General features: G+C 46.3%; 1 protein-coding gene across 3 annotated transcripts in view; it reads left to right on the top strand.

Moving 5' to 3' along the window:
• The window catches only part of CACNA1C (calcium voltage-gated channel subunit alpha1 C), a 665,077-nt gene that overhangs the window by 538,354 nt on the left and 100,011 nt on the right, over window positions 1–26,712 (top strand). For 2 of the 3 annotated variants that reach the window (XM_034646388.1, XM_034646389.1), the window contains 9 exons: window positions 4,205–4,412; window positions 5,330–5,450; window positions 7,139–7,253; window positions 8,047–8,167; window positions 8,517–8,586; window positions 15,700–15,832; window positions 18,636–18,765; window positions 20,032–20,091; window positions 24,752–24,858. In XM_034646388.1, the coding sequence (XP_034502279.1) occupies window positions 4,205–4,412; window positions 5,330–5,450; window positions 7,139–7,253; window positions 8,047–8,167; window positions 8,517–8,586; window positions 15,700–15,832; window positions 18,636–18,765; window positions 20,032–20,091; window positions 24,752–24,858 (1,065 nt within the window). Of the gene's footprint in view, window positions 1–4,204; window positions 4,413–5,329; window positions 5,451–7,138; window positions 7,254–8,046; window positions 8,168–8,516; window positions 8,587–15,699; window positions 15,833–18,635; window positions 18,766–20,031; window positions 20,092–20,234; window positions 20,295–24,751; window positions 24,859–26,712 lie in introns of all 3 variants that reach the window. The other variant, XM_019793444.2, reaches the window with a different exon arrangement.

Genomic DNA, 26,712 nt, shown 5'->3' with positions numbered 1-26,712 from the left:
CATTGAGAATGATATTTGCTGTAGGCTTTTCATAGATGGCTTTTATGAGATTGAGGAATGCACCCTCTATCCCCACACTCTGAAGGGTTTTAATCAGGAAAGGATGCTGTATTTTGTCAAATGCTTTTTCTGCATCTATTGAGAGAATCATATGATTTTTGGCTTTTTCCTTCTGGATAAAATCTATGACACTGATAGATTTGTGAATGTTGAACCACCCTTGCATCCCAGGGATGAATCCCACTTGGTCATGATGGATAATCCTTTTAATGTACTGCTGGATTCTATTAGCCAGGATCTTGTTGAGAATTTTGGTGTCCATATTCATTAGGGAAATCGGTCTGTAATTCTCCTTTTTGAGGGGGTCTTTGCCTGGTTTGGGGATCAAGGTAATATTGGCCTCATAGAATGAATTTGGTAGCTTTCCTTCTGTTTCTATTTTTTGAAATAGCTTTAGGAGAATGAAGCATGAGAGACTATGGACTCTGAGAAACAAACTGAGGGCTTCAGAGGGAAGGGGGGGTTGGGGAATGGGATAGGCTGGTGATGGGTAGTAAGGACAGCACGTATTGCATGGTGCACTCACTGGGTGTTATACGCAACTAATGAATCATGGAACTTTACATCAAAAACCAGGGATGTACTGTATGGTGACTGACATAATATAATTTAAAAATTTTAAAAAAATAAGCAGAACAAATATGACAACCTCTAACCTACAGGGTGCCTCACATCCTGGTGAGGACAAAGATGGAGAGAAAAAAAGAAAAAACTTCTGGTCTCTGTCCTCAAGAACTCAGAGCCTATTTGGGTGAAACGAGACTGTCACAAACGAAAAGCACTGAAGAGCATTTATAGAATGGATACAAATAAACGTATATTAATATTCTGCAAACAGAGGAAGTGTGGCTGTCAGGCAAAATAGAGGTAGAGAAAGGCTGAATTTGTGAAGGAGAAAGGAGCATTAAAGACGCCAGGCTGGGAAGAAGTTCACGTTTACATCCAAACTGTTGGCCCATCTGCTTCTTTCAACTAATATGGAACCATTCTCTGGAGAGAAGTACCAAGGCTGGGGGTACAGCTGTGAGGCTATAATGGGAGTGGTTTGCATGTCACCTTTTTAAGCAGCAAAAACAATTCACTGTACATATTGGTAACAAGCTAGGAATGCCTGAAGTGGAGGAAACCAAGATAGTGACCTGGAAGGCAGACAGGTCAAAGGTGGAGCTAAGCAAGAGAGATTTCTGTTGTCGCACCTGCTCCAGTTAGAGGCTGTGTTCCTTTTGCTACAGTATATTTCCTTACCTTGACTGACCCAAGCCACATCCAGCAGCCATTAGCAGCCCATACCTCCCCCCTTTTCCAAGAGGAAGGCATTTTCCCTAGGCTATAATGGAGAACCTCTGTATTTACAGTGGAGAGAGGTCTGTGACTATTAGGACTGGGGGCCTCCTCTCCAAAGGACCCCACCAATGGCCCATCTCTGCCCGGGGAAGACCTCTCTATCTTACTCACAGACTCCCACCCTGTGGGTGAGATGGGTTTCCTGTAACCCAGGATTTCCCAGACTTGCCTACTTATAAGAATCATCTGGGACGCTTGTTAAAAACACAGATTTCTGAAAAAAGCAAACTGAGGGCTTCAGAGGGGAGGGAGGTGGGGGAATGGGATAGGCTGGTGATTGGTAGTAAGGAGGGCACGTATTGCATGGTGCACTGGGTGTTATACGCAACTAATGAATCATCAAACTTTACATCAAAAACCAGGGATGTACTGTATGGTGACTAACATAATAAAAATATTATTATGAAAAAAAATACAGATTTCTGGGCCCCAAACTACAACAATTGAATCAGAATCTCTAGAAGAGAGGCTTTATAAAAAAAAATTCTTTGGACAGCAGGGTAAATCTGGGAAACGTCACTAAGCCTTGTACCCTCTCTTACCCATGAGTGACCAGCTGCTGCCTGGGCTGAGGACAGCATTCTTGGGGGGAAAAATTGTAATGTGTTTTTCTGTCTAAAGACCAATAGTGATAACAGTAATTACTAACCTTTATCAACTGTGTGCCAGGCTGTATACTAGGATATTTTTTTAAGAGGAAGAATTATATTTTTTCAGTTTTATTGAGAAATAATTGGCCACACATCACTGTATAAACTTAAGGCATGCAACATGATGGTTTGATTTATATTTATTATGAAATGATTGCCACAATAGGTTCTTATATGAATACAATATATAAATAAAAGAAAAGGAAAAAATCCTTCCTTTTGATGAGAACTCTCAGGATCTGCTCTGTTAATACCATGGAGCATTGTTAACTATAGTCATCATACTGTACATTACATCATCATGACCTATTAATCTTATAACTGGAAGTTTACGCTTTTCAACACTCTCATCCAATTCTCCCTCCTCCCACCCCCACCTCTGGTAACCACAAATCTGATCTCTTTCTCCATGAGTTAGGTGGGGTTTTTTGTTTTTTTGTTTTTGTTTTTAGATTCCACATAGAAGTGAATCATACAGTATTTGTCTTTCTCTGACTTATTTCTCTTAGCATAATGTCCTCAAGGTCCATCCATGTTGTCATAAATGGTAGGATTTCCTCATTTTTTATGATGAACAACACTGCAGTGTGTGTGTGTGTGTGTGTGTGTATTATATATACTGCAAGTTCTTTGTCCATTCATCCCTTCATAGACACTTGGGCTGGCTATTGTAAATAATGCCGCAAAGAACATGGGGGGTGTAGATATCTTTTGAATTATTATTTTCATTTCATTTAAATATATTCCCAGAATTGGAATCACTGGATCATATGGTAGTTGATTTTTTAACTTTTTGAGGAACCTCTATGCTGTTTTCCATAGTGGCTGTACCAATTTACAACCCCATCAATAGCATACCAGGGTTCCCCTTTCTCCACATCCTTGCCAACACTTGTAATCTCTGGTCTTTTTGAGGATGGCCATTCTGACAGGGGTAAGGTGATACCTTACTGTGGTTTTAATTTGCATTTCCCTAGTGACTAGTGATGTTGAGCACCTTTTCATGTACTTGATGCCTATTCATATATGTTCTTTAGAAAAATGTCTACTCAGGTCCTGTGCCAAATTTTTTTAAACATTATACTTCTTTTTAAAAAATTGATTGTTTCTCAGACAACACTGAGAAACAAACTGAGGGCTTCACAGGGGAGGGGGGTGGGGGAATGGGATAGGCTGGTGATGGGTAGTAAGGACGGCATGTATTGCATGGTGCACTGGGTGTTATACACGACTAATGAATCATCGAACTTTACATCAAAAACCAGGATGTACTATATGGTGACTAACATAATATAATAAAAATATTATTATAAAAAATAAAATAAATAAATAAAAATAAAAAATTGATTGATTGATTTGAGAGAGAGAGAACACATGCACCCAAGGGTGGGGGAGGGAGAGGGACAAGCAGACTGCATACCAAGTGCAGAGCCTAATGCAGGGCTCAATCTCATGACCCCAATATCATGACCTGTGCTGAAGTCAAGAGTTAGGTGGCCAACCGACTGAGCCACCCAGGCACCTCTGTGCCAGATTTTTGAATTGGATTATTTGGGGTTTTGGTTTTTCGTTGTTGTTTCGTTTTGTTTTTGCTGTTGAGCTGTCTGAGTTCTTTCTATATTTGGATATCAACCCCTTATCAGATACATGGTTTGCAAATATTTTACCTGTTCCATAGATTGTCTTTTCACCTTGTTGATGATTTCTTTTGCTGACCGAAGCTTTTTAGTTTGATGTAATTCCACTTGTTTATTCCTTATTTTGTTGCTGGATGGGCTGCTTTTTTTTTGTCTCGTGTAATCCTCCCAATAACCTAATGAAGTATGTGCCACAGAAGGGAAGTTAAGTGACTTGCCCAGCTGCACCTAGCAGCTAGCAACTGGCAGAGCTAGGTTGAAACTCAGGCTTCTGACTTCCGAGCTCCATCTATTCACCAGTACACATAACTGATCCTGGGACCCTGAATTAACTAGCTGCACACTCTAATTGTGAGTTTAGCAGCCCAATCCACACCACCACCGCTACCCCAATGAAAGGGGAAAAGAAGGAGTTGTAATTTATCTTAAAATTTCTAGTGGGTGTGTGAATGAGGAGTGATATTAAGGAAAATGTAGAAAAAGGACACTAATCTCCCTCGTTCTTGTCCTCAGGTACTGGAACTCTTTAAGCAACCTGGTGGCATCCTTGCTGAATTCTGTGCGCTCCATTGCCTCCCTACTGCTGCTCCTCTTCCTCTTCATCATCATCTTCTCCCTCCTGGGGATGCAGCTCTTTGGAGGAAAGTTCAACTTTGATGAAATGCAGACCCGGAGGAGCACATTTGATAACTTTCCCCAGTCCCTCCTCACCGTGTTTCAGGTATGGACTCTTCTCTGCTGGGATGATGAGCAGGAGGGTGGTTGAGTGGCAGAGTTGGGGATGCAAGAGAGAAGGAGCCTTGAAAAGGTGGTGGGAAGCTTCACCCTTGCACTGGGCAACCAAAGCCAGCCTAGATCAGCCATGGAGAGTCTTGAGTTCTTTCTGTAGTTCCCCCTACCCTTAGTCCCCCATGGAATTCCTCTGTTGGGTGGACCGCTGGGGGAAAAAATATAATTGACTGGTTTAAAAACTCTCACTTAACCATGGAACCCTTTATTCAAATAAATTCTACATGAACACAAACAGAGGAAAGGAGACTGCTCTTGTTGGGGGAGGGGAGGGTATTGAAGCTCTGATTTCTTATGCACCATGCTTGTCCCCAGAAAAAATATAGCTAGCCCATCAAATTTGTCATTTCATAGATATTTTGATGTAGGGTAAAGCTAAAGTAGCACTTGCTTAAGTTTCAAAGTAGATTGAGTTACAAGAAAAATAATATGTGGATGTGGCCCAAATCTTAAAGATGGCACCCAAATGACTAACTCTGGGGAAAGTTGGAATAGCACAGTACTCTCTCAATGAACACATTCACGTTTGTAAGGACCCCGAGGAAGGGCTAACGGCAGCCATCTTGTGCAGTGTATGCAAGTAGAAGGAGATACTTTGAACAGGAAGCCTTTTTTCTTCTCAAATAGTATCATGTCAGGGCCCGTGCACCTTGTCTAAGGATAGCATCAAACTTGCCCAGGTGTTTAGCTCAGAGCCCCTGCGAGGAGAACTGGGGGCCAAGAGGAGGGAAAGAGGTGGAAAAGAGATTTTAGACAATTTTGCTAACATAGTGGGGCAGGGCAGGGGAGTTTTGGGGTTTGCTGTTGGTCTAACGCTGTGTCCCTTATTGGTGGGAATGTGTCATTCAGATCCTGACCGGGGAGGACTGGAATTCGGTGATGTATGATGGGATCATGGCTTATGGCGGCCCCTCTTTTCCAGGGATGTTAGTCTGTATTTACTTCATCATCCTCTTCATCTGTGGAAACTGTATCCTTTGCTCCTGCCTCCCCGCCCCTGCTGCCCCACCCTCCCTCAGCCTGCAGCACGATGCCAAATACGTGTGCCCAGCAGGTCCTGACTTGGGGCTGAAAAGTGTGGCTGCCCGCCCACAGGGCCCCCAGGCAAGCAGGGGAAAGATGTGCTCTGGGGAGAAAATGTTTGCTGTCCCAGAACCACCTTAGCCATGGAGGCGGGTCTTGGAAAAAAAAGCCTGGAGCTTTGGCATAGGTGGGGATGTAAGTTCATCTTCCTGAACCAGTTTGGGCTGTAGTGTTGCCCCACTCCAGGAGGCATGTTCTCATTAGAGTCTAGGTGAACAACGCCCCCTGCTGTTGTGCACGGACAGCTACTCCCATAGATTCCAATGTGAACACACTTGGAGCTGGGCACCCTGACTGCCCTGGCCTGTTGCTGCTGGAGGTAAGAAGTACTGTACAGGAGAACTGAGCCATCATCCTTGAAATGACCTTCATCTCCCCTCCCTGTTTTCTGCTCAGTGTCCCTCCCTCTGAAGCCGCTCTCCAGGACTTTGTCCCACCCAGAGCCAGACAGGCTTCGCCAAGCCGACCAGACAGGTCCTTACTGATCCAGGCCATGGGCGGGTTTCTGGGGTCTCAAGCCACAGGCGGTCTTCTCTTCTGCTGGTCAACACAACCCTGTGAGGGTTGTGTGCAGAAGCAGACGGTAAAGTAGAAGTAGCGCTGACCCAAGATTTGGGTTTAAATCAGAGCTTAATGTAGTCCTGAATGCATGGGCATTGATGCCAGCAGACCGGCTTCACCTTTTACCAGCCTGGTGACCTCAGCAAACTAAGGGCTCTCTACCTCAGCGTCCATAAAATGGGGTGACAAAATATCAGTGCCGACTACTTAACGGGTCCTGGTGCGGTTTAATGGGATGACGCATGCGAAGCCCCTGCCACGGTGCCAGGGGCCAGGGGAAGGTGTACATTAGCATCCTTGGGCAAGCCCTTCACCTCTGTGGGTTGTGGCTTCCTGATATGGGACATGGTGTGACTGTCTGGGGGCCTGACAGTGGAGGTTAGACTTAACAAATCTTAAGGCCCCGTGCAGCTAGACTTTCTTTGATTCTGCAGTTCTCTGACCCACAGTGTTTCTGTTCAAGGTGGGGAGGGGGGCGGTGAGAAGAAAAGGGCAGATGACCCCTTCGATTAGGAGTTCCCAAGATGCAGCCAGCTCCAGCTGGACACTCCAAGGGTCTTTGTATGCGCAGGCTCACATTAAGAGTTGGCAGAGCTTTCAGGCCGCCTCCTCAGTGCCCAGTTGTTCAATGAACCACTCTTAAGAGCATTCTGCATTCTGCTAGAGACAATGCTGTTTATACTGTCAATTACAGCCAGTCATCTCAGTGAGGAAACCAATAACAAAACCCAGCAATTAAAGAGCAAAGCAGCCTCACTGCCTCACTTGCTGTCCACTCCAGCCTGCAAGCTAGCCTGCTATTGACCCCTTAGAAAACTCCTGGTAGCTAGAAGGGTGATGGAGGGAAAGGGTGGAGGAGGGACACCACTGGGCTGGGAACCCTCAGAGTGAGTCACCATTGAACTCACTCTGTGGGGAGCTCTACCACTGCATGTCCTGCACCCTCCTTGCCCCCTGTGCCCACCAAAAACCCCAAGGCCAAGGGTCATTTTCTTTAAGAATGGACACAAACAGATATCCTACTGAATGTGTTCTTGGCCATTGCTGTGGACAACCTGGCTGATGCTGAGAGCCTCACATCTGCCCAAAAGGAGGAAGAAGAAGAGAAGGAAAGAAAGAAGCTGGCCAGGTAACCCTCTAAGCTTACCCAGGCCCAGGTCCCCAAAGTCCCAGTTCTGGAATGCCATTCCCATTAGTGGTAAGGAGAGGCTTGGGTGCTGGCCTCTGCCGGCCATCCCTCCTAGAGGGCACTGGGTTTGGGTCTTCCTACAGAAAGTTGGGCCTCTCTGCTGATTCCTAGGCATTGCTCTAAAGTAGGGACCATCGTGAATTACAGTCTCTGTGAAGGTGCTGGATTCCCCCACCTGTCTAAGTTGGAGAATGCTCTTGAGAAGGGAGGTCATGATAGGTGGTAGGAGTGAAGGATGTGGAGAGGAGGAAGGCAGCCACTCAGAGGGGAAATGCTGTTCCAGCTGAGTGACTCCTTTTCGCTGTTTGATAACTCATCTCCAGCATTCAGAAAGCAAGATAAGGCCCTGCATTGTCTTCTGTCATTGTCTAAATGGGACTGTCAAAAGCCATGCATCTGCTGGATACTAAGCAGAGTTTTCCAAGAACCAAACCTGAATCAGATCTGGAACCTTCCTCTGATTCAGCAAGGACTGGAGCAGCTAAGAAGCTGAAAGAAACCAGCTGAGTCCCAAAAAGAGCAAGGTGGGGTCAGGCCAGGTACAGTGGGCCTGGCCCAGTGGCATCTGGGATTGAGTGGCACATGCCCTATGCCCTGGGTGAAGGAAGATGGATGTAGGTCAAGGGAATCTGCTCCCACCAGTCCCCAGCAGACCACAGGATAGTTTGTTTCTCCATGTTTCCTATCACTCAGTAAACATTCCTTTAAATTTTTCCTCCCGCTGACCGGCCAGGACTGCCAGCCCAGAGAAGAAACAAGAGGTGGTGGAGAAGCCAGCAGTGGAGGAGACCAAGGAGGAGAAAATTGAACTGAAATCCATTACAGCTGATGGAGAGTCCCCACCCACCACCAAGGTAAGAAGCCATCCCCTTCCAGGAGCTGGGAGGCCCATTGCTGGGGGAAGGAAGGTATGGTCTTCCCAGGCCAGGCACCTATGGAAAGGAGGGAGGAAGGAAGAAAAGAGACTCGTGGAAGAAAACCCAGGAGGGTGGGGCAGGAGGGCTAGCAATGTGAAGAGAAGGCCGTCTGGGTGAATCCCAGCCTTCTGTTGATGTCTTTAAGGAAATATGCAAGATAACAAGGATATATTTTTGAGTCAACAGCTCAGCCATTGACTATGATGCCATTTCCAGGCTTCTGTAAGCCTCTCTAACTAGGGAACTTATCTAACTGGATTCTTCCTCCTCTCGTTTGACTGCCTAGATCAACATGGATGACCTCCAGCCCAATGAAAATGAGGATAAGTGTCCCTACCCCAACCCAGAAAATACAGGTACCAATCCCATTGCCTATCCTTGAGGTTGGGAGGTAGGGGGTAGAGATCCAGATTCTCAAGCCATATGGAAGTAGCTATGTATTAGGGACCGGTAGTTCCAGGTTCCCTCTACAAGTACCTTACACTGCTAAATGTCTTCTGTCTCTGTGGTTAGGCATTACCAATTATCATCCGGAGGAGAACTTTGCTCCTAGCTTCCTCCTAATAACAACATAACATTAAATGAATTGTGTTTGAGTAGTCTTTTATGCCCTTTGGTAGGTGGATTCTATAGACATTTAAGGTTTTATTATATCCTATGCTATAAAATCATTAACTTATATAATTTCCATGTTGCAGCATTATGCTCACTTAATAATAAAGTAAATCCTGACTCTGCCTTGCCCTTACTCAGGTGGCAGTGCTGAGTGCAAGGACAGCTGCCACCACAGATGTGCCACTTGTTGCTTTGTAAAATGCTTTCATTCATTATAAAAATTAGTCTTTGCAACTTAGCCTTCTCATCTTCTGATACCTAAGTTGGCAGGCAGTCTCCTTTGAGAGGGCTTACTGTCAGAGGTCCTCAGGCCTCCCTCCAGAATTCGCTTCTCTGCCTCATGAAGCTCCACGTCCCGTACAAGCCCCAGGACTACCCCTCTCTCCCTACAACTGCAGTTGTTACTTCCCGCTTCAAACCTGCCATCAGCTGCTCACAGCAAGGGACTGTTGTCTTACTGGCATTTCCTTCTCTGTGGAGGTTAAGCTGTATTTGGGTCGATAACCATGTTAAATGGCTAAAAACCTTCTACATGTATGAGGAAAGCTAGGTTTTCCTTTTGGCCTTCCCTCCACCATCCTCCGCTGGCGTGTCTGCAAGGACGCGGGCAGCCATCTTCTGTTCCTTTGGAAAGCAGGCTCGCTGCCATCATTCCGTCCTCACTCACCTGCCTCCAGGGAAGGAGGATTTGGTTTGCTGGGGATTGGACCAAAGGAAGAGCGAGAAGGTGTCTGAAGTCTGAAAGCTCTTCTGGGTAGAAATTCTTACAGGATTTCAAAGACTAGACATGTTGACCAAAGTCAATGGGGAATTCTGTCTTGATCCTGAATCACCAAATTAACTCTAAAATGACATTTTGGAGATAAACGGGGAAATTGAATATGGACTGGAAATTAATGATTTTAAGTAGTTTTTGTTTATTTTGTTACTGCAGTGGTGTTACTGTAGTTCTAGCTTATAAATGTAGATGTGAGTGTGGCTGGAGTCTAAAATATTTAGAAGTTGCTTTAAAATATACTCCAGCAAGTCCTGTTGAAGCTGGGCATGGAGATTCACCACACAAGTCGAGACTTGTGTGTATAATTTCAAAGTTTAAAAAGAAAGACAGTAATCAGAGGAACCCCCCTGGGCCCCAGGCGGAGCCATCCCCAGCTAGCCAGGTCCCCCTGCACACAGCACAGGGGGAGAGAACGCATGTGAGGGTCCTTTCCCACGTGCATCCAGCTGCGGGCAGCCCAGGCCTGCTCCTTCTACCAGGCAGTGGGGCAGCCACACCTACGACCATAGTCTCCAGTTTCATCATTCTAAATATACTCACGCCTTTTCTTTGTTGCCCTTTGAAATCAAAGAGAAGCAGGTCAGAGGGAAAAAAACTAATGAGAACATTGTCACCATATTGGCCACCATAGAAAAGTCCCTCTGTTGACTCAGCTTTGAGGATTCTTGGAATGATTTTGCTTTTAGACTGAAAAGCTATTCCCACATTCTGCTGATTTGTCAGGATTCCTTAGGGTTTTTAGAGTGCCCCTTCCCCCGTTGTGTGGCCACCCTTCTCTAGCCTTCTGCAGACCCAGCCCTTCCCGGATTTCTCTTGGTCCCACACATCTAGCACATCTGTTTTGAGACCTCTGGTCTATAGACAGTTGACACTGTCCTGCCTCAACCCACCGCCACACTCAGGCCTTGAAGGCCAGCCCCAACAGCCCCCTGTTTGTTCACTGTCCCTGTTTTCATTTTCTCACTCAAAAGTGGTGTGCTCTCAAAGCTGGTGGTTCCACCTGTCCTGCCTCTGCTTCCCTGCTCCTCCTTCCTGACTCTGCAGGTCACCTCCTGGACCCTAATATCAGGTGCAGCAGAAGTCCCCGAAGATTCCTCCCAGGATCACTTGACCTGCTGTCTCTGCTCTTGTCAATCTCTCATTCCCACATGCTCCTCTCTCTTCTGAACCAGAAAAGGCTAAGAACCTGATCTGCCATTGTCCTCCCAAACCTGCCCCTTCTGCTTTGCAGACTCTGGGCATCTGGCCTCTGCTGTGCCCACTTCTCGCAGATGCCCCTTGAGAGGCAGCACTGGTGAGCATCGCACCTGCCCCACTTACAGCCAGACTCCCAGAGAGAGAAGGGGCAGGGACAGAGAATACTCTCACACCTCCTCCTGCCCCCACTTCTCACTAGGGCCTCCCCCTCTCCCCCTGCACCTGTGCCCCTCCACCCTCGGCCCAGCTTACTGTGCTTGCTTGTCCAGGTTGCACCCAAAGGTGTGTGCCAAAGCGGCTGAATGGGGTTGAGCTCCAGCACTCCCCTAGCCACAGGCTCTGCCCTCACAGGAACACCCTATGGAAGGGGCCTTTTCTGATGTGCACCAAGTGCCAATCAGCCAGCCGTGGCATGTCAGTCCTTCCTTCCCCCATTGAATCCCCAAAGCTCAACAGCTGATTTGAGCCTCCCAGCTTAGTATACACTAAATTTTAGAAATATCTACTCACCTAGGAAAGGTGCCAAGATTGTGCTTTTATTTAATAGATTCATTTATTGAGGGAACATACAGATGTTAAGAGTCACTAAGAACTTAAAATTAACAAGGACACTTGAAAAAGAAAGTGGATGACACCAGAGAATGCATAGGACAACACTGCTGTAGGGGGGTCCAGATGCTGCAAGGGGTTCGTGGGGAGTGAGGGGAGAGATGAGGTGGGGAGTGGTGGGGAGAGACAGCCAGCCTTCATGGAGAAGAGTAGGCTGGGATGGGCTGGGCTCGGCATGTGGGAAGTGGGAGAGAACAGAAGTTATTTCAGGACCATATGTTGTCATAGACAGGGAGTTGGAAGAAACCATGGAGGTATTCTTTCACTTAATAACTACTAATGAAGCACCTACCATGCACCAGGCACTGTGGCAGGTCCCAAGGATACATCTGTGGGCAAGACAGGGAAGGCCACCGCTCTTCTAGAGTTTACATTTCAGTGGGGAGACAGACAGTGAGCAAGCAAGGAGGCCAACTAAAAAGGTAACGTCAGGTAGCAGTGAGCGGCAAGGAGGTAATGAAGCCAAGGGCTATGTGAGTGAGGTCCTCGGTGGCGTGGGGCTGCTTTGGCTGTGAGGTCAGTAAAGGCCTCTTGAAGGAGTCGATGTCTGGCCTACAACTGACTGAATCAGAGGAACTAGACATATGGAAATCAGAGGAAAGTGCTTTCTAGGTGGAGGGCTAGCAAATGCACAACCTCTTGGGCAGAATGGCCTGTGGAGGAATCCGAAGAGGCCAGTGTGCATGCAGCAAAGAGAAAGAAAGGGCAAGGTTGTGGGTGAGACAGGGACTAGGCAGGGGGCAGTGGGGCAGGGCCGCCGAGGCCACCAGAGGGGTTTGGATCTAACTGATGCAAGGGAGACTCACCCGAGGTTCTCAGGCAGAGGAAGATAAGATCCGGTGTCTCAATTACCTTTAGCAGACTATGCTGCGTGAACACAGGGCAGTAGATGGTCAAGAGTAAAACTGAAGGCAGTGAGGACATCAGTAGTAGTCCCGTGAGAGGCAGCGGCCAGTTCAGCCACAACAGTGGTGCTGGAGATACAGAGAAGTGGCGGAACTTGGGGTGCATTTTGCAGGACTTGCTAGTGGCCCAGAAGTCAGAGAGAGAACGTGAGCCATGGGAGGAGATGAGGTTTCGGAGCTGAACCAGCACAGAACATGTCTGTTGTGGCAGCAGGGGCACCCTCAGACTTCTGTCTCGGGTCCCCACCTGCACGGCTCACTTCGGGGGCGTGGCCTTGCCAGTCATGCCAGTGAACTCTGGGCCACGCTAAGCACTGTAAGTCCCTCGAGGGCAAGGACCACAGCTTCGTGTTCAGTATGCTGTAGGCACTAGGTGTTAGAAATAACATTTTTATCTGAATTGTCCATGAGCAAAATCACAGAGGCGAAAATGAGTATCAAATGGGGCGGGGGCAAGGATCACCAAGGACCAAGAGTGCGGCGTCCAGCTACACGGGGGTTTTACTTTTGAGCACTGCCACCTGCCATGCACTTCTCCACACCTCTGAGAACGGAGATGAGAAAGTAAAGTTCCCCAAGGGAGTCCACTGGCATCTGGGAGCGGGAGTATAGGTGGTTCAGTTGCCAACCCCAAAAACAGAACTTTACCTGACTTTTCCTACTCTGCCAACCTCCCTCCTTATACATAATACATGCAAAGCGTCACAGCTGTCGGATTTCTGGCCCTTTACAAATTTGGGTTTGTCCTTTAGAAGTGGTTTCCTCTTAAACATTATGCCTGGAATTCAGCCGGTGTGTGTCTGAACGAACTGATTTGCTTCTCCCTAAGAATGGAAATCAGGGTAGAGCTTCATGAACAGAGAGGCAGCCTATCGCAGATGAAAGAGCATGCAAAACTCTTCACCAGGACCTCGGAAAACCACAAAGCTAGTAAATAAGCTTTTCTATAAACATGAATGATTAAAGTAAGCATGAAATTACCTGTTACCAAATTATCATGAATAAGAAAGTGTTGGGTCATTTAGAGCAAAACTGAAAAGAATACAAACAATTGGATGGGAATTTAAGAGCCTTTTCAGTGAAATTTCATTTGTAAACATTGCAATTTAGGCCAACCCCAGTTTTATTTATTTTGCTTTACTGGGAGACTCTGCCTTTCTTTTACCTACCAAGGTTTGGTTAGAAAGCTTCAACCATTGGCCTATACACAATTTTTCATCTCACAGCTCTCTTCTGTTAAAAATATTAATGGCTTGCTGGTCAGGTCTAATTGCTCCAGGGGGGAAAAAACTGATTTATGCCTATATTCTGCTGGTCCTCCAAAAAAGCCTTGGACCCCTAAATGCTTCTTGCTTGATAAAGAACCACCTTCTGTGCCCGGCATTTTTTTTTCTCTGCACCACCTGGCTTCACTTTAGCCAGAAGAAGAGACAGCATGCAGAGACATGGCTGGTCCATAAGATAACTTCCCATAACTGTCTTCCCAACAGCTGAGTCTCCAACTGACCTTCTTCTTTTGCAAAGTTCCCTTCCTTATAAAGCAAATGTTGGTGTGAATGTGTAATCATCATCAAAAACTAAGGGCGGCTACATGCTGGGCATGGTGTCTCTCTCCATAATATCTCTCTCAGCACATAAAGAGATGGAACAGATAGATAAGTGTAAAATCAGGCATTCGAGCTATTTTGTCCTAAGTGCCAAGTGAATGCAGGAGGCCAACAGGGCTCTGGAATCACAGGAAGGTCATTCTGGAGAGCCCAGGTACTCAGGAGAGCCAGGTGAATGATGCTGTCTGACATGGGAGTCCTTCTAGCTCTGCAGAAAGGGAGATGAGTGCAGTTCAAATAAAAAGACAGCATGAGGAAAGGAAAGGAGAAAGCGCGTGGCAAGTGTACTCATTTCCTGGGGCTCTCATAACAAATTGCCACGAACTTGGTGGCTTAAAACAGCAAACATTTATTTTCTTATAGTTCTGGAGCTTAAAGTCTGAAATCAGGTGTTGGCAGGACCATTCTCCCTCTAAAGGCTCTGAGGAGATTCCCCTCTCACCTCTTCCCTGTCTCTGCTGGTGGCCAGCATCCTTCGTGCTCCTTGCCTTTCAGCCTCATCACTCCCCCCTCCACCTCTGTCCTCACATGTGTGTCTCTCTGTCTCCTCATAAGGACAACAGTCCTTGGATTTAGGGCCCACCCCACTCCAATATGACTTCATCATGACTATACATCTGCAAAGACACTGTTTCCAAAGTAAGGTCACATTCCGAGATTCCAGCTAGGCATGAATTTGTGGGGGACATTATTCAATCCACTACCATGAGCCTTCAGAAAACAGGTTGATGTGAGTGGAACGTGTCAGAATAACAGCAGGCAGAGGTCAGACTGAGAAAGATGCTAAGCACTACGTTGCAGGCTGAGTCTTTCCTGTGGGTAGAGATCATAACAAAAGCTAACGTTTATATAGCACTTGCTATGTGCCAGGCGCCACTCTGAGGTATGGATGTACTATTATCCCATTTACAGATGGGGAGATTGAGACACAGAGAGACTAAATGCCAGAAAGAAACAGCCAAGATTTGGATCAAGGCACTGGCTGGAGAGCCCATGCTTTTACTCCCATTCTCCTTCTAAGAATTTTTAAATGCATTTGATCAGAACAGGATATGTGGTAGTTTCCTACCATGGGCAATGACCTCGCACGCAAAGGAGAAAGCCATTTCCTTTTGGTCCACGGTAAATGTGGCCACTAGCCAGAACAAAGGGGCTTCTTTAACTGGCACTAATGTCTAGACTTTTGAATGAAGTGCCTGTTGTAGTCAGCATCATTGCCATATTATCCCTACTGTGCATGATTTTTTGATATTTTTCAGGAGTGGGAGTGTTAATTTTAAACTCCTAGAACCTTCAAGGATGGGGTTGCTTGCAAGTCAACTAAGCAGTATCCACTCCCCTACCTGCAGCCTAGATGGACAAGTACACCTGGCCATGCCCTAGTCTTACCTGATCTCCTTTCCTAGTGCCTTACAACTAGGATGACTAACCATCCAAATCTACATGGGACTGAGGAGCCTCCTGGGATGTGGAAATCTCAGTTTAGAAACCAGGACTGTCCTTGGCAAACTGGGATTGAACTAGTCACCCTACTTACAAACCCCCCCCTTGTCATGTGCTGCCAGAAAAGTCTCTCTAACAAAGGTTCCAGCACTCACAGGGAGAGAGCTGAGTGTCTTAGTTTATATCCCTCATTTTCAAAGACGCAAATGATGTCTTGATGCCGGTCAGTAGGAAGGTATCTGGAAGTAGGCAGCATAGCGATAAAACCTTGTGGGAGTAGTGGAGTTATTTAGAACGGTGCTTTTTTTCTTACAGGAGAAGAGGATGAGGAGGAGCCTGAGATGCCTGTGGGCCCCCGGCCACGACCACTCTCTGAGCTGCACCTTAAGGAAAAGGCAGTGCCCATGCCAGAAGCCAGTGCGTTTTTCATCTTCAGCCCCAACAACAGGTGTGCAAGGATGGTGGGGAAGGTGGGACTCTGCTCTGTCCGTGCCACGTGCGTACCAGATGCCAGCACCCTCCGACCTCTAGTGGAGCCTGGAACTCTCCCAACTCCCCACAACTTGTGTAAACAGGTGTTGATTAAGGGAAAGTATCCTGGATTCCAAATCAGAAGACCTGTGCCTGTTTTTCCCTGCATTTTTTTTTTGACACGTATAAACTCTATTTCTAGTCTTTTGGTGATTACCCTTGGTAATTTACCAAGTCTGTTTTACTTAACACAGTCTAAAGTTAAGCAGTACCCTAAACCTCCTCCTGCAAAATAGAAGGAGCTTACACTACTTTAATTCCCCTCTGCCCTCCTACCTTACATATTGCTGTGGCTTAGTATTTTAGTCCTGACCTTTTTTTTAACTAACAAGCTAGACATTATCATCATTACATTATTATTCTATAGGCAATGTAAATTTGGATTTACATACACCTTGACATTTTACTTGTTCACCGTTTTTTCATGCATCTCAGTCCATCCTTCTAAAATCGTTTTCTTTCTTCTTAAGCACATTTTCTTAGAAGCCCCTAGTGTTCCTTTATGGTAAAGTCATTTGGCCTCTGTTTATCACTAATTGTTTTCATTTCTTGTTCTTGGAAAATAGTTCTGCTATGTACACAATTTTAGGTTGATAGAATTTGTCTCACAGTGTGTTAAACATATTATTATAGTGTATCATTCCTACTATCATTTTTTTGTACGTAATCTGCCCTTTATCTCTAGCTGCTCTGAACATCTTCTGGTGTTGTTTGGATTTACTACCATGCGTCTAGATATGGATTTCTTTCTATTTGTCCTGCTTGGGATGTTAGGGATTTATATTTTTCTCCAGTTCTCGAACATTTTTTTTATTTTAATGATTTTTTATTATATTATGTTAGTCACCATACAGTACATCCCCGGATTCCGATGTAAAGTTCGATGCTTCATTAGTTGCATATAACACCCAGTGCACCATGCAATACGTGCCCTCCTTACTACCCATCACCGGTCTATCCAGTTCTCAAACATTAAAAATTAGAATAAGAATTTCTAATTCCTGAAAAGTTGCAGCCATAATCTCTCTCTGTTCTTGCCTTCTGGCACTCCATTTAGACATATGTTAGACCTTCTTGTTCTGTCCTCCTATCTCTTAATGTGTCTTGCAAATCTTTCACCTCTTACCTCTCTTTTGGTATTCAGGGTAGTTTCTTCAGATATATCTTCCAATTTCTTCATTCTCTCTTCAATTTTGTCTATGTTACTATTTAAGCCAGTTTTTATATCTACTTTATTCTTTTTTCAGTTCAAACAGTTCCATTTACTGCTTGATTTTCCAGATCCGTCTGTCTATATCTAATACCTCCCTTTTTGATACATCATCTTTGTGCTCAAGTCCTTTATTCTGTTAAATATTCAAAATATATTTGTTCTACGTTCTCTACCTGATATGTCCAGTATACACAGTCTTTGGGAGGGGATCTAAATCACTCGTTTGTAGTTTCTTCTGATTTCCCATCTTAACGGCTCATCCTCCTGTGTGTTTAATGATCTTTTGATTGTGACCTCAATACATCATCTTAGTTGGTGAGATTCCCGTGGACCTAAATTAAGATTAGGAAGCTTTCTTCCAGATGCTTCTTAAGGGTGTTGCCTCAGCCTGAGAGTTCCAGGCTTCTGTGTCCCACCTCAAGTCTTGTTTGAAATGCAGTTTCCTGATAGCAGTGCTACTACTATCTATCTACTACATCTATCCTCAGGCAACTCTGCCCTTCCTGGCTACGTATCACACCGACCCTGGCTCAGTGGATCTGTTTATTTGTTTGAAAGGGATAATCACTGCAGACCTCTTCACTCTAATGAAGCCAGAATTGTCTCAAAGGGTTTGTCCTTTCCAGGATTTGCTACTTCCACAGCACTAGGGTCTCTCAGAACATTTAGTCAACCACAATGCTGTGAGCAAAAGTCTGAAAGCCTGGATTCAAGCCCTGAACCACTACACACACACACACACACACATACACACACACACGCACACACACGCACACACACAACACTCTACAAGCTGTCTTTCTAGGCCAGCCTTTCCTTCTCAGGTTTCAGTTTTTTTATCTATAAAATGAAGAACAGCCATATCCCCTTCCTAAGCTGCCAGTATGAGATAATATATAAGACACACTTGGCATTCAAGGATCTAGCATTTGTGGCACGATCAATGAGTGCCCAGAGGTCCATGCATGTAGTTCTTTATAATTATGCTGAGGTGTGGAATTAAATTGCATGCTTTGAAGCTACTATATAGGAGCAAATTGCCCAGCCAGAGTGTAGGCTCAGCTGGCCTCTCACCATCCATGTCTCTGGGTGGCTCTGTCATTCCCTATACATCAAAATATGAATATCTTATAGAATGATTTTTTTAATGATGGGAAAAAGAAGTCCCTCCGCCAAAGAGCCAGTTGTTAATGTCACAGAAGTAGATGAAAATTTGGGGATTCCCTAAGGTCTCAGATGTAACCCTCCAAAATGTCAAAAGCTAACTGCCTGGGAAAATGCTTTAGAACTGCAAAATTCTGCGCAGATGTGCCTCACAGCAGGGATATGGAGCAGGAGTGGGATGTGGTTGTCATTACCCAGCAGCAAGACCTCAGATGAAGAGCCCACCCCCAAACTAACAAGCACCTTTCACAAGTTGAGCGAAGGAGTGTTGAGCCCCAGAGACCCAGGAGCTGCTTCTCTTGCCTACCTGACATGTTTCTGTCCTTCTGTCCTCCCCACACAGATTTCGCCTCCAGTGTCACCGCATTGTCAATGACACGATCTTCACCAACCTGATCCTCTTCTTCATTCTGCTCAGCAGCATTTCCCTGGCAGCTGAGGACCCCGTCCAGCACACCTCCTTCAGGAACCATGTACGCATTCCCTTTTGTCCCCTGCATCCCTTCCTTCTGGGAATGGGACTGTGTTACTGACCTCAATCAGGAGCCCAATTCCAAATATTATAATCAGATGCACAATAAACATTCTTTAAGAGATTAGGGCTTTGGTAGAAACCATCAGAAACAAATAAGAGAACACTTACCCAAATTCCTCAGGCTGACCTGAATGGCAAAGTTCAAAACTCTGATTGCTCTGTGGATGTTTCCCTGAAGGCTCTGGTTCCTTGTATACTTAGTTAAAAAAAAAATATATATATATATATACACACACACACATATATACGTGTGTATATATGTGTATATATATACGTGTGTATATATATAATCACTGACTTCCTGCCTTGCTCCCAATAAACTCTGACCAGTTCCAATCACTGGGGAGATGAGGGGAGCATTGTCAAACAGGTGTCAATGGTGAAGCTGACCTTATATAAAGGAGAGCTTCAATGACGTTGTGTAGAGTAGAAAACTAAGTTTGGAGACCCACCCAAGGCTCTAGTGAACAACTTTAAAGGCTAGAGTAAGAATTGTTATATCTTGAAGCCTCAAAGCTTTGTCAAATCCCAACCAGGTAGGCACGAAGAGAGGAGTCCACCAACCTAAAGTCATACCCATGACAAACCATTTGGTGATCCTGCAGCCTGCTTGGTCCAGAGTTTTCTTAGAAAGGTGTTGGCTCTAGCTCTGATCCATCACCTGAGATATAATAGAGGATGAAACCATGTAGCCTGCCCCAAACCTGGGTAGTCCTCACCTAGAGGATGCTCCCTCCCATGCCCCAAAGAACACAACACCAGGATCTCCACCAACATGAGAAGCTAGCTGAGTTGCACCAAAGTGAGTTAAGCGTTTTGCATTTTCCTGCAATAAAAAAGCAAACCACACTCTCTGTCCTTTTGACACGCATCCCAATGGTCTGATTGGGGTTTGTAAGTAAATTGGATTAATGAGAAAAACATCCAACCAAATGCTGCCCAGATCCAGGACAGCTCAGTCCTGCCCTGGAAGTGCCCTTCACATGTCTGGGGACTTCATCTGGAGCCACTAAGCTGCCTGAGGCCAGCTCCGCTTCAGGATCCAATGCTGTGTATATGCTACTCATCTCCTAACTCGCTTCCATCTGTCTCCACGTGGAAAAGCTCAGGTGACATGTAGAGTGGTTCTGGAGCTGACCTCTCCGTCTGGCCTGCTTCTCTCCCTTCCCACCCCATCCCCATCCTGTTTCTTTTTGTTTTGCAGATTCTGTTTTATTTTGACATTGTTTTCACTACCATTTTCACCATTGAAATTGCTCTGAAGGTAAAGCCCCAAACCCTCTCTCCTCTTCCCATCCTCCAGGAGCCGGCACTAGCTCTCTGCTGCTGTCTGTTGCTAACACACATGCTTTTGTTGGTGTCGAGTTCACTCTCACAGCCACTAATCCAATTGTGCTTATTTTTCAGATCCTAGGCAATGCAGACTATGTCTTCACTAGTATCTTTACATTAGAAATTATCCTTAAGGTAATGCAATCTGAGCAATGCACTCTGTCTCTTTATCTCTGCTCTGTCTGCCTGTGTCTTTTCTCTCTTATTTCCTTCACTCTCTGTTTTTTACTCTCAAGCCTGAGATTGGAATAATTGTGCCCTTCATGTTGTGGTACGTGCTTTACTAAGACTCAGAAGCCCAAAGAAATCCACTTCCCATGCTGTGCTTCCTCTCAGAAGAGGCATATGGCTCACGATGTCAACACTGATGCTGTCCTGTCACCAGCTCTGGCACTGTGCCAGTTCATGATACCCCACACACACACACCCCATCTCCGGGTGATTGATGACTGACCCTGCTCAGACCTCCCTTCCCTTCTCCTGCCCAGAAGAGACACTGCACAAAGTCCAAGAGTGGAAATGCTCATGGGCCATGGAAAATCACTTTGTCTGCCTCCTTTGGACAGCCATTGTCAACACCTTCCTCCTAGGGGCAGGCACCAGGGCTAGGCTGGAGTTGGGCCTCTGTGATAATAATCATGGGCCTAATGCAAGATTTGGGGCCAGCCTTCCAAAAGGGCTTTCAATAGGTGACTGTAGATTACTTCTGAATCCTCGGTTTCCTGCTGAAAATCTTTGTTACGATGCCCCTTGCCCTAAGCGTGGAGGAGGGAGAATTGTACTGGAGAGCTAAGCACAGGGGAGTAAGGAACAAGAGCTGAAAGAACCTGGAGCACCCAGGTCCCAAACCCCAGTCTTGAGAGCACACAGGCCTGGCTCCACCTGCAGCTGGTGGCCCCCGGTGCTGGTGGCCCTGATTGCAAAACTGCTACAGACTTACCCTATCAGTGGAGCCCATCCCTGAAAGCATTGGGATGAGAGAGATTGTTTTCTAAGTTTTATTTTATTACTTATATTAATTTATAATTAATATGTATATTTATTTTATTATGATTTCTAAGTTTTTCCAGTATACATCTGAGCCTCTAAAACAATGGATCGCCAAGCCATTCCATCTGAGACTCAGGGTGTGAGTTCTGAGACCCAGAAAAAGTGCATTTCAGCACTTGCTGTCTTCTCAGAACAACAGAATGGGTTTTACCGTTACCCTGAACAGAAGGGCTGTAGGCTCTAAAACATATGCTCCAGCTTGGTGTCTTCTTCCTGGGAGACTCACCCAGGACTCCTTCCAAGGAGTCCAGGCTCCCTCTCCCCCCTTCCTGTGGCTGATGCAAGCCACTGTCCACACTTGACTGTGTGCCACAGCCAGCCTGCAGACAGACCCTTTCTTTCCTAATGCAACTCCCAAGTCATGATCCAACCCTTTAATTTACATGACAGTTCCATCACTCCAGATAGAAGTTGAATGGGGCAGTTTGGTGTGCCTCCCCTGTGTTCTTATCCCCAGAAGACTAAGCCATCCAGACCCCTAGCTTCTGTCCCTGGTCAGTGAATCTGACCAGGCCCTAATTCTTGGCAGTGGGAGAGGGAGCCAAGAGCCACCCGGCTGCATTAAGATAGACTCTGTAAAACCCCTTTCCATGGTGAGCAGAGCTCCCATGGACTTCAGACTCAGGGAGGCACTCAAATCCCCAAAACTCTTTCCCAGGACAAGAAAAGCTCTGAGTCCCAATTCTCACGTCTGCTCCACGGAGCTTCCCTTGTGGATTTCAGTGATGCTGTTTTTCCTTCAAGGTTGCCATGAGCAGAAGTGAAAGGTCTCTTTGCCATCATTGTCATGGCCAGAGCCTTCCCTCCCTTTGCCCTCTCCCTCTTCTACTCGCATTGTGACTCAATGTGCTTCTAAATGAAACCCAAGTGCTCGCTCCACTTCCCTGCACCTCCTTCCACCGGACCCCTCTGCCTTGCCAGAAGGCTCAACTTTATGCCATGGCACAGAAAACGATGGGCCCATCATCCAAGTGGCATTTAGTGTCAAGAATAGTTGAAAGACATGGGGACGTTTGGCCTTAAAAAGAAAAGGCTTGTAGGACCATGATGGTTGGCCTGCATACTGCAAAGGACTGTCACATAGAGGAGGGAGGAGATAAACCAGGCATAGTCAGTACAGTTAGAAGATGCATCTAGTAACTAGAAGAGCTGCCTCAGGTGCTGGTAGCTGCCTGTGACCGGACAGAGGGCTTTTCCGGCCCTTCCAGCTCAGACAGTCAGTGATCTCATGCCCAGCCTTTATCTTCCCTCAGCCTGAAAATACCCCAGCAATAGGCTTTTCCTATGCAATGGCTTAGAACTTTTAGGAAGTGGAAGGCCATCAGCCAAACGATAAGGACACTTTGCACTGGGTACCTGAACCTGGCCTCTTCTGTTGTCTTAAATGCCTAGGATAATTTTCAAATAAATGCTCCATTTTTTCAGTATCCACTTGCCCTTTCTCCCCCTGACCACTCTTCCTCTAGCCCTGCCTGGGCTTGTGTCCCCACCCCCCTACACACGCACATACACACACACACACGCACACTCACTTTCTGGAGAACTGGTATCATTCTAGGTCCCCTGACAAATGGGATCCCAAAGTCAAAGGACAGACATTGGCACTGTGAGCCCCACTAGTGCACCTATTCAAGGAGTGCTCCTCCTGACTGTTGAGGGCTCTGTGGTGCTCAGTGGTGTCCTCACAATGTCCAAGCCAGGAATGAGGTGGGGTCAGGTGTCTCTTCTGAGCCTGAAAGTGTGATGGCTGGGGAAGGTGTTTGGCCTTCTACAGGCTCAGGGGTTCTTTGGTTAAGTGAACTGGAAGAGCCACCCAAGCCTAGTCTGTGGGGTCCTAGATCTTTATCGGGAGACAGGACAGCAAGACCCTCCAGATGGTGGGCCTTCAGGAGCAATCTCCAACTATATTCCCCTGCAGGCGTTTATATAATATACCCACTTCTAGAAACTGTTGCAGGACACAGGTGCTTCAGTCCCCTGTGACCCCCTGCAGCAAGAGATAAATGGAAAGAATTAGGTTGCAAGAGCTATTTTTGCCAGTTTCCCCTGTGTTTGCTTTTGAATTGCTCTGCGGACATGCTGCCCTGGGCATGCTCTGATTCCAAAGAGATAAACTGGACCCCAGATGACCAGGGAGCCACTCTCAGTCTCTCAACCACCAGCACCAAATTGTTCCCTTTGGCTGATGCTTCATGGCCCACGGCCTTTCACAACCCTTAACCTGGAAATCCGCTGGCTCTTAATTCAAGTCAACAGAATTGGAAAGGCTGTTTGTTAAGTGTCTACAGTGGCTTTATACTGAGCTCAGAGAGAGGTAATAATAGCCAAGTCCTGGAACAATAATCACCATCTCAACTGCTCCCGTTTTAGTCTTTAAAGGGCCTTCACGTTGTCTTTCTGTGTGTGCCTCACAAAGACAGGGAATAGTATGCCCACTTTGTAGATGAGGAAAGTGGACATCCTTATATAGGAAGAGTCCAGAATTCTATTCCAATCTATCTGGCCCCAAGTTCAGTTCTTTATAGTGACAACTAACACTTACATGAAGCTTAGTATTTGCAGGGTAGTGTATGTGTTTTACCTGTAATAACTCATTTGATGCTTACAACCCTATAGGGGAAGTATTATCATGACCCTCATTTCTCAGATGAGGAAACTGAGACACAGAGAAATTAAGTAACTTGCTCCAGGCCATACAAATAAAATATGATAGTTTTGGGATTCAAACTCAGGCAGCCTGGTTCCAGAGCCTATGCTTTTAACCATGGTACCTCTTTGCCCCTCTGAACACACAGCTCTGGCCTCAAAGAACATCAGTCTAGAAGCAAGATAATAAAACTGAGTTTAGAATATGTGCCATAGATCATAAACACTAATTAAGCTTAGGAAGTGGAGGGATGCTAATTGCCAAAGTTATTGATAGAACTTCCCACTGGGCACTAGGTTGACCAGCTGTCCCAGTTTGCCTGAGACTGAAGAGTTACCTGGGTGGGACACAGGATTTTTGGTGCTAAACCAGGAAAATCTTGGGACAACCAGGAAAATTGGTCACCCCACTGCCCCATCTTTCCCCAGATGCCTAGTGTCTGAACCTGGCCCTGAGGGTTGATAGAATTTGGAGAGGAGGTTGGGAAGTTTGCCACCAAGGGAAACCTGGTCTGGGTAGTGTCAGTAAAGGGCCCCTCAGGGCCAGACCCACGGACAAGTGATGAGGAACAGTGGTGGAAAATGAAAAAGGGGTGGCAGTGCCCAATTTGAAAAGGCTTCAAATATAGGATGGAAGAGTCTGGTGTGCTGTAGTAGGTGGAAGAAGCCGCTTAACCATCCTAAGCTGGGGATTGTGTGGTGGTTGTGTAAATGGTTGCAGAACGCTGTCCTTGGTCCTGCCTCTCCTTCTGCAGTCCTGCCTGCCCCCAGTCTTCTCACTGCTTTTCAGCTTGCCCTGCCCAAGGGATGCTGTGGGAGGAGAGGGATGCATGAGGGGGTCTCTGGAGCTTGGGCAGGGACCACTCATGCTCATGTTTCTCTGTGCCTCCCTGCAGATGACTGCATATGGGGCTTTCCTACACAAGGGCTCTTTTTGCCGAAACTACTTCAACATCTTGGACCTGCTGGTGGTCAGCGTGTCCCTCATTTCCTTTGGCATCCAGTGAGTAGGACTCCCTCGGCCCCAGATGGGGACACACAAGTGGTCAGAGAGGATGACCAAGACTCTGGAGGGCATTCCTGTATGGCCACCAGTGTGACTGTGGCAGGAACGGGTTGGGTCCCCTGACTTGTACAACATGATGGCTTTTTGTACACATCCTTAATGGTGTGACACTTGGGGGTATGTCGATCCAGCAAGAATATGTTTAAATATCTGGATCTTGCCATGACAGGGAGGGCCAGGCCCAGTTATAATGAGAGGAATGTCTCCAGGGCCTTCCTGCCTCCTCCATCATGTGCCCAGTGCCCTTGGCTACCCTCAGCTCCAAGGGCCTGCCATTTCCGTGACCAGCCCTGATCTTCCGGTCCATCTTCCTCCCTTTCTCTTTCCAGTCAAAGTACCTGATGAGAAGAAGGCGGGTGGGGGAAAGAGAAAGAGAGAGGGGAATTATCGATTCTCAATCTTGGCTGTGTAATGGAATCACCTGAGTAGTTTCAGGAAAGATATTTGCCTGAATCCCTCTCCCCAAGTTTTTATTTAATTGGTCTGGGGTACAGGCCTGGGCTTTAGGAGTTTTAAAAGCTCTCCAGGTGACTCCAGTGTACAACGAAGGTTGCCAGTTTGCTCAATTGAAAGGATCTGATTACTGCCTCTCCCAAGGTCTGTCTGATGCTAATGTTAACCCTGCCCTTCAACCTCGAAGCACTTTCACATGCACAATCCTCTGTGGTCCTCACAAAAAAAAAAAAAAAACCTATGAGGCAGGCAGGGCAGTGGCTGTTATCACCATTTTATAGACAGGAAAACTGAGGTCCAGGACATGAGACTTGCCCAATATCACACCAATGGCAGAGGAAAGGGGTCCTGGGTCTCCCTTCCCAAAGATGTTTTCATCGTAAGCCTAGAAAGAGTGGACATGGGGACATGAGGAGTGAGGCCCTTTCTGTGATCATCAGTTGTATTACCCCAGCTATCTGCCTGGGAGCCTACAGGTCTAGATTCTAATCCCAGCACTACCACTAAACTACTATTTAACCTTGAACCAAGAACTCCCGACCTTTAGTCTGTGCTTTCCCCCGCCTGATCTTAAAATCCTTTCCATTGCCATTCAGTGCAAACAGACTCCCTCCCTGAGACACTGGGATAACTAGGAATGCCCTTTGAATCCTTTGGAATAAAAGAGCCATGAACCAGAGGAATCAGATCTTTCTACCAGCTCCCTCTTGAGCATGTTATCCTGATCTCATGATGAATGAGCCCAGGGCATCCCATGATCCCATGATGAATGAAATCAGCCCTTGCTGAGGTGTCATACATTTTTTTCGGTCCCAAGGTGGGTACAAGGCTCTGAAAGCTTGAGAGGAGATCTCAATCAGGGTAGTATGTGAGGATTGGGATAGACCCCACCTGGGTTGCATTGATGAGTAACTCCAGAAACCATGTAGGCTTCCTGATGAGGGGCTTGTGGGAAGAACTGCACCCTAGTGCCTCATTTCCACTGGGAACAGCAAAAGCCTGAAACTCCCAGAAATCCTGGCCAGGCCCTAGCATCCAGGTACGTGGAACCTGCTGCATAGAATCCATTCCTTCAAGTCCTGAGTGTGCTGTGAACCAGTGGGTTTCATATATGTATGTAATGGGCTATTACCTAGGATACGTGTTTGGAGATAACAGCAGAATAGCTCCTCCCATGCCCATCACCTCCAACCAACAAGGCATGAAGTTTCACCACCTGTATAGCATTTCTTCAAGTTCAGTGATGTCTTCATCAGACATCATAAAAAAGCTGCCGTTTATTCAGTTCATAATATGTGCCAAGCACACCGCTAGATGATGCAGATGTGTTTCCTCATT

Source organism: Ailuropoda melanoleuca, chromosome 16 (assembly GCF_002007445.2).
Source record: "Ailuropoda melanoleuca isolate Jingjing chromosome 16, ASM200744v2, whole genome shotgun sequence".
Classification (NCBI taxonomy): domain Eukaryota; kingdom Metazoa; phylum Chordata; class Mammalia; order Carnivora; family Ursidae; genus Ailuropoda; species Ailuropoda melanoleuca.
The sequence above is the reverse complement of the archived record's forward strand: the minus strand, read 5'-3'. Positions and strand labels throughout refer to the sequence as shown.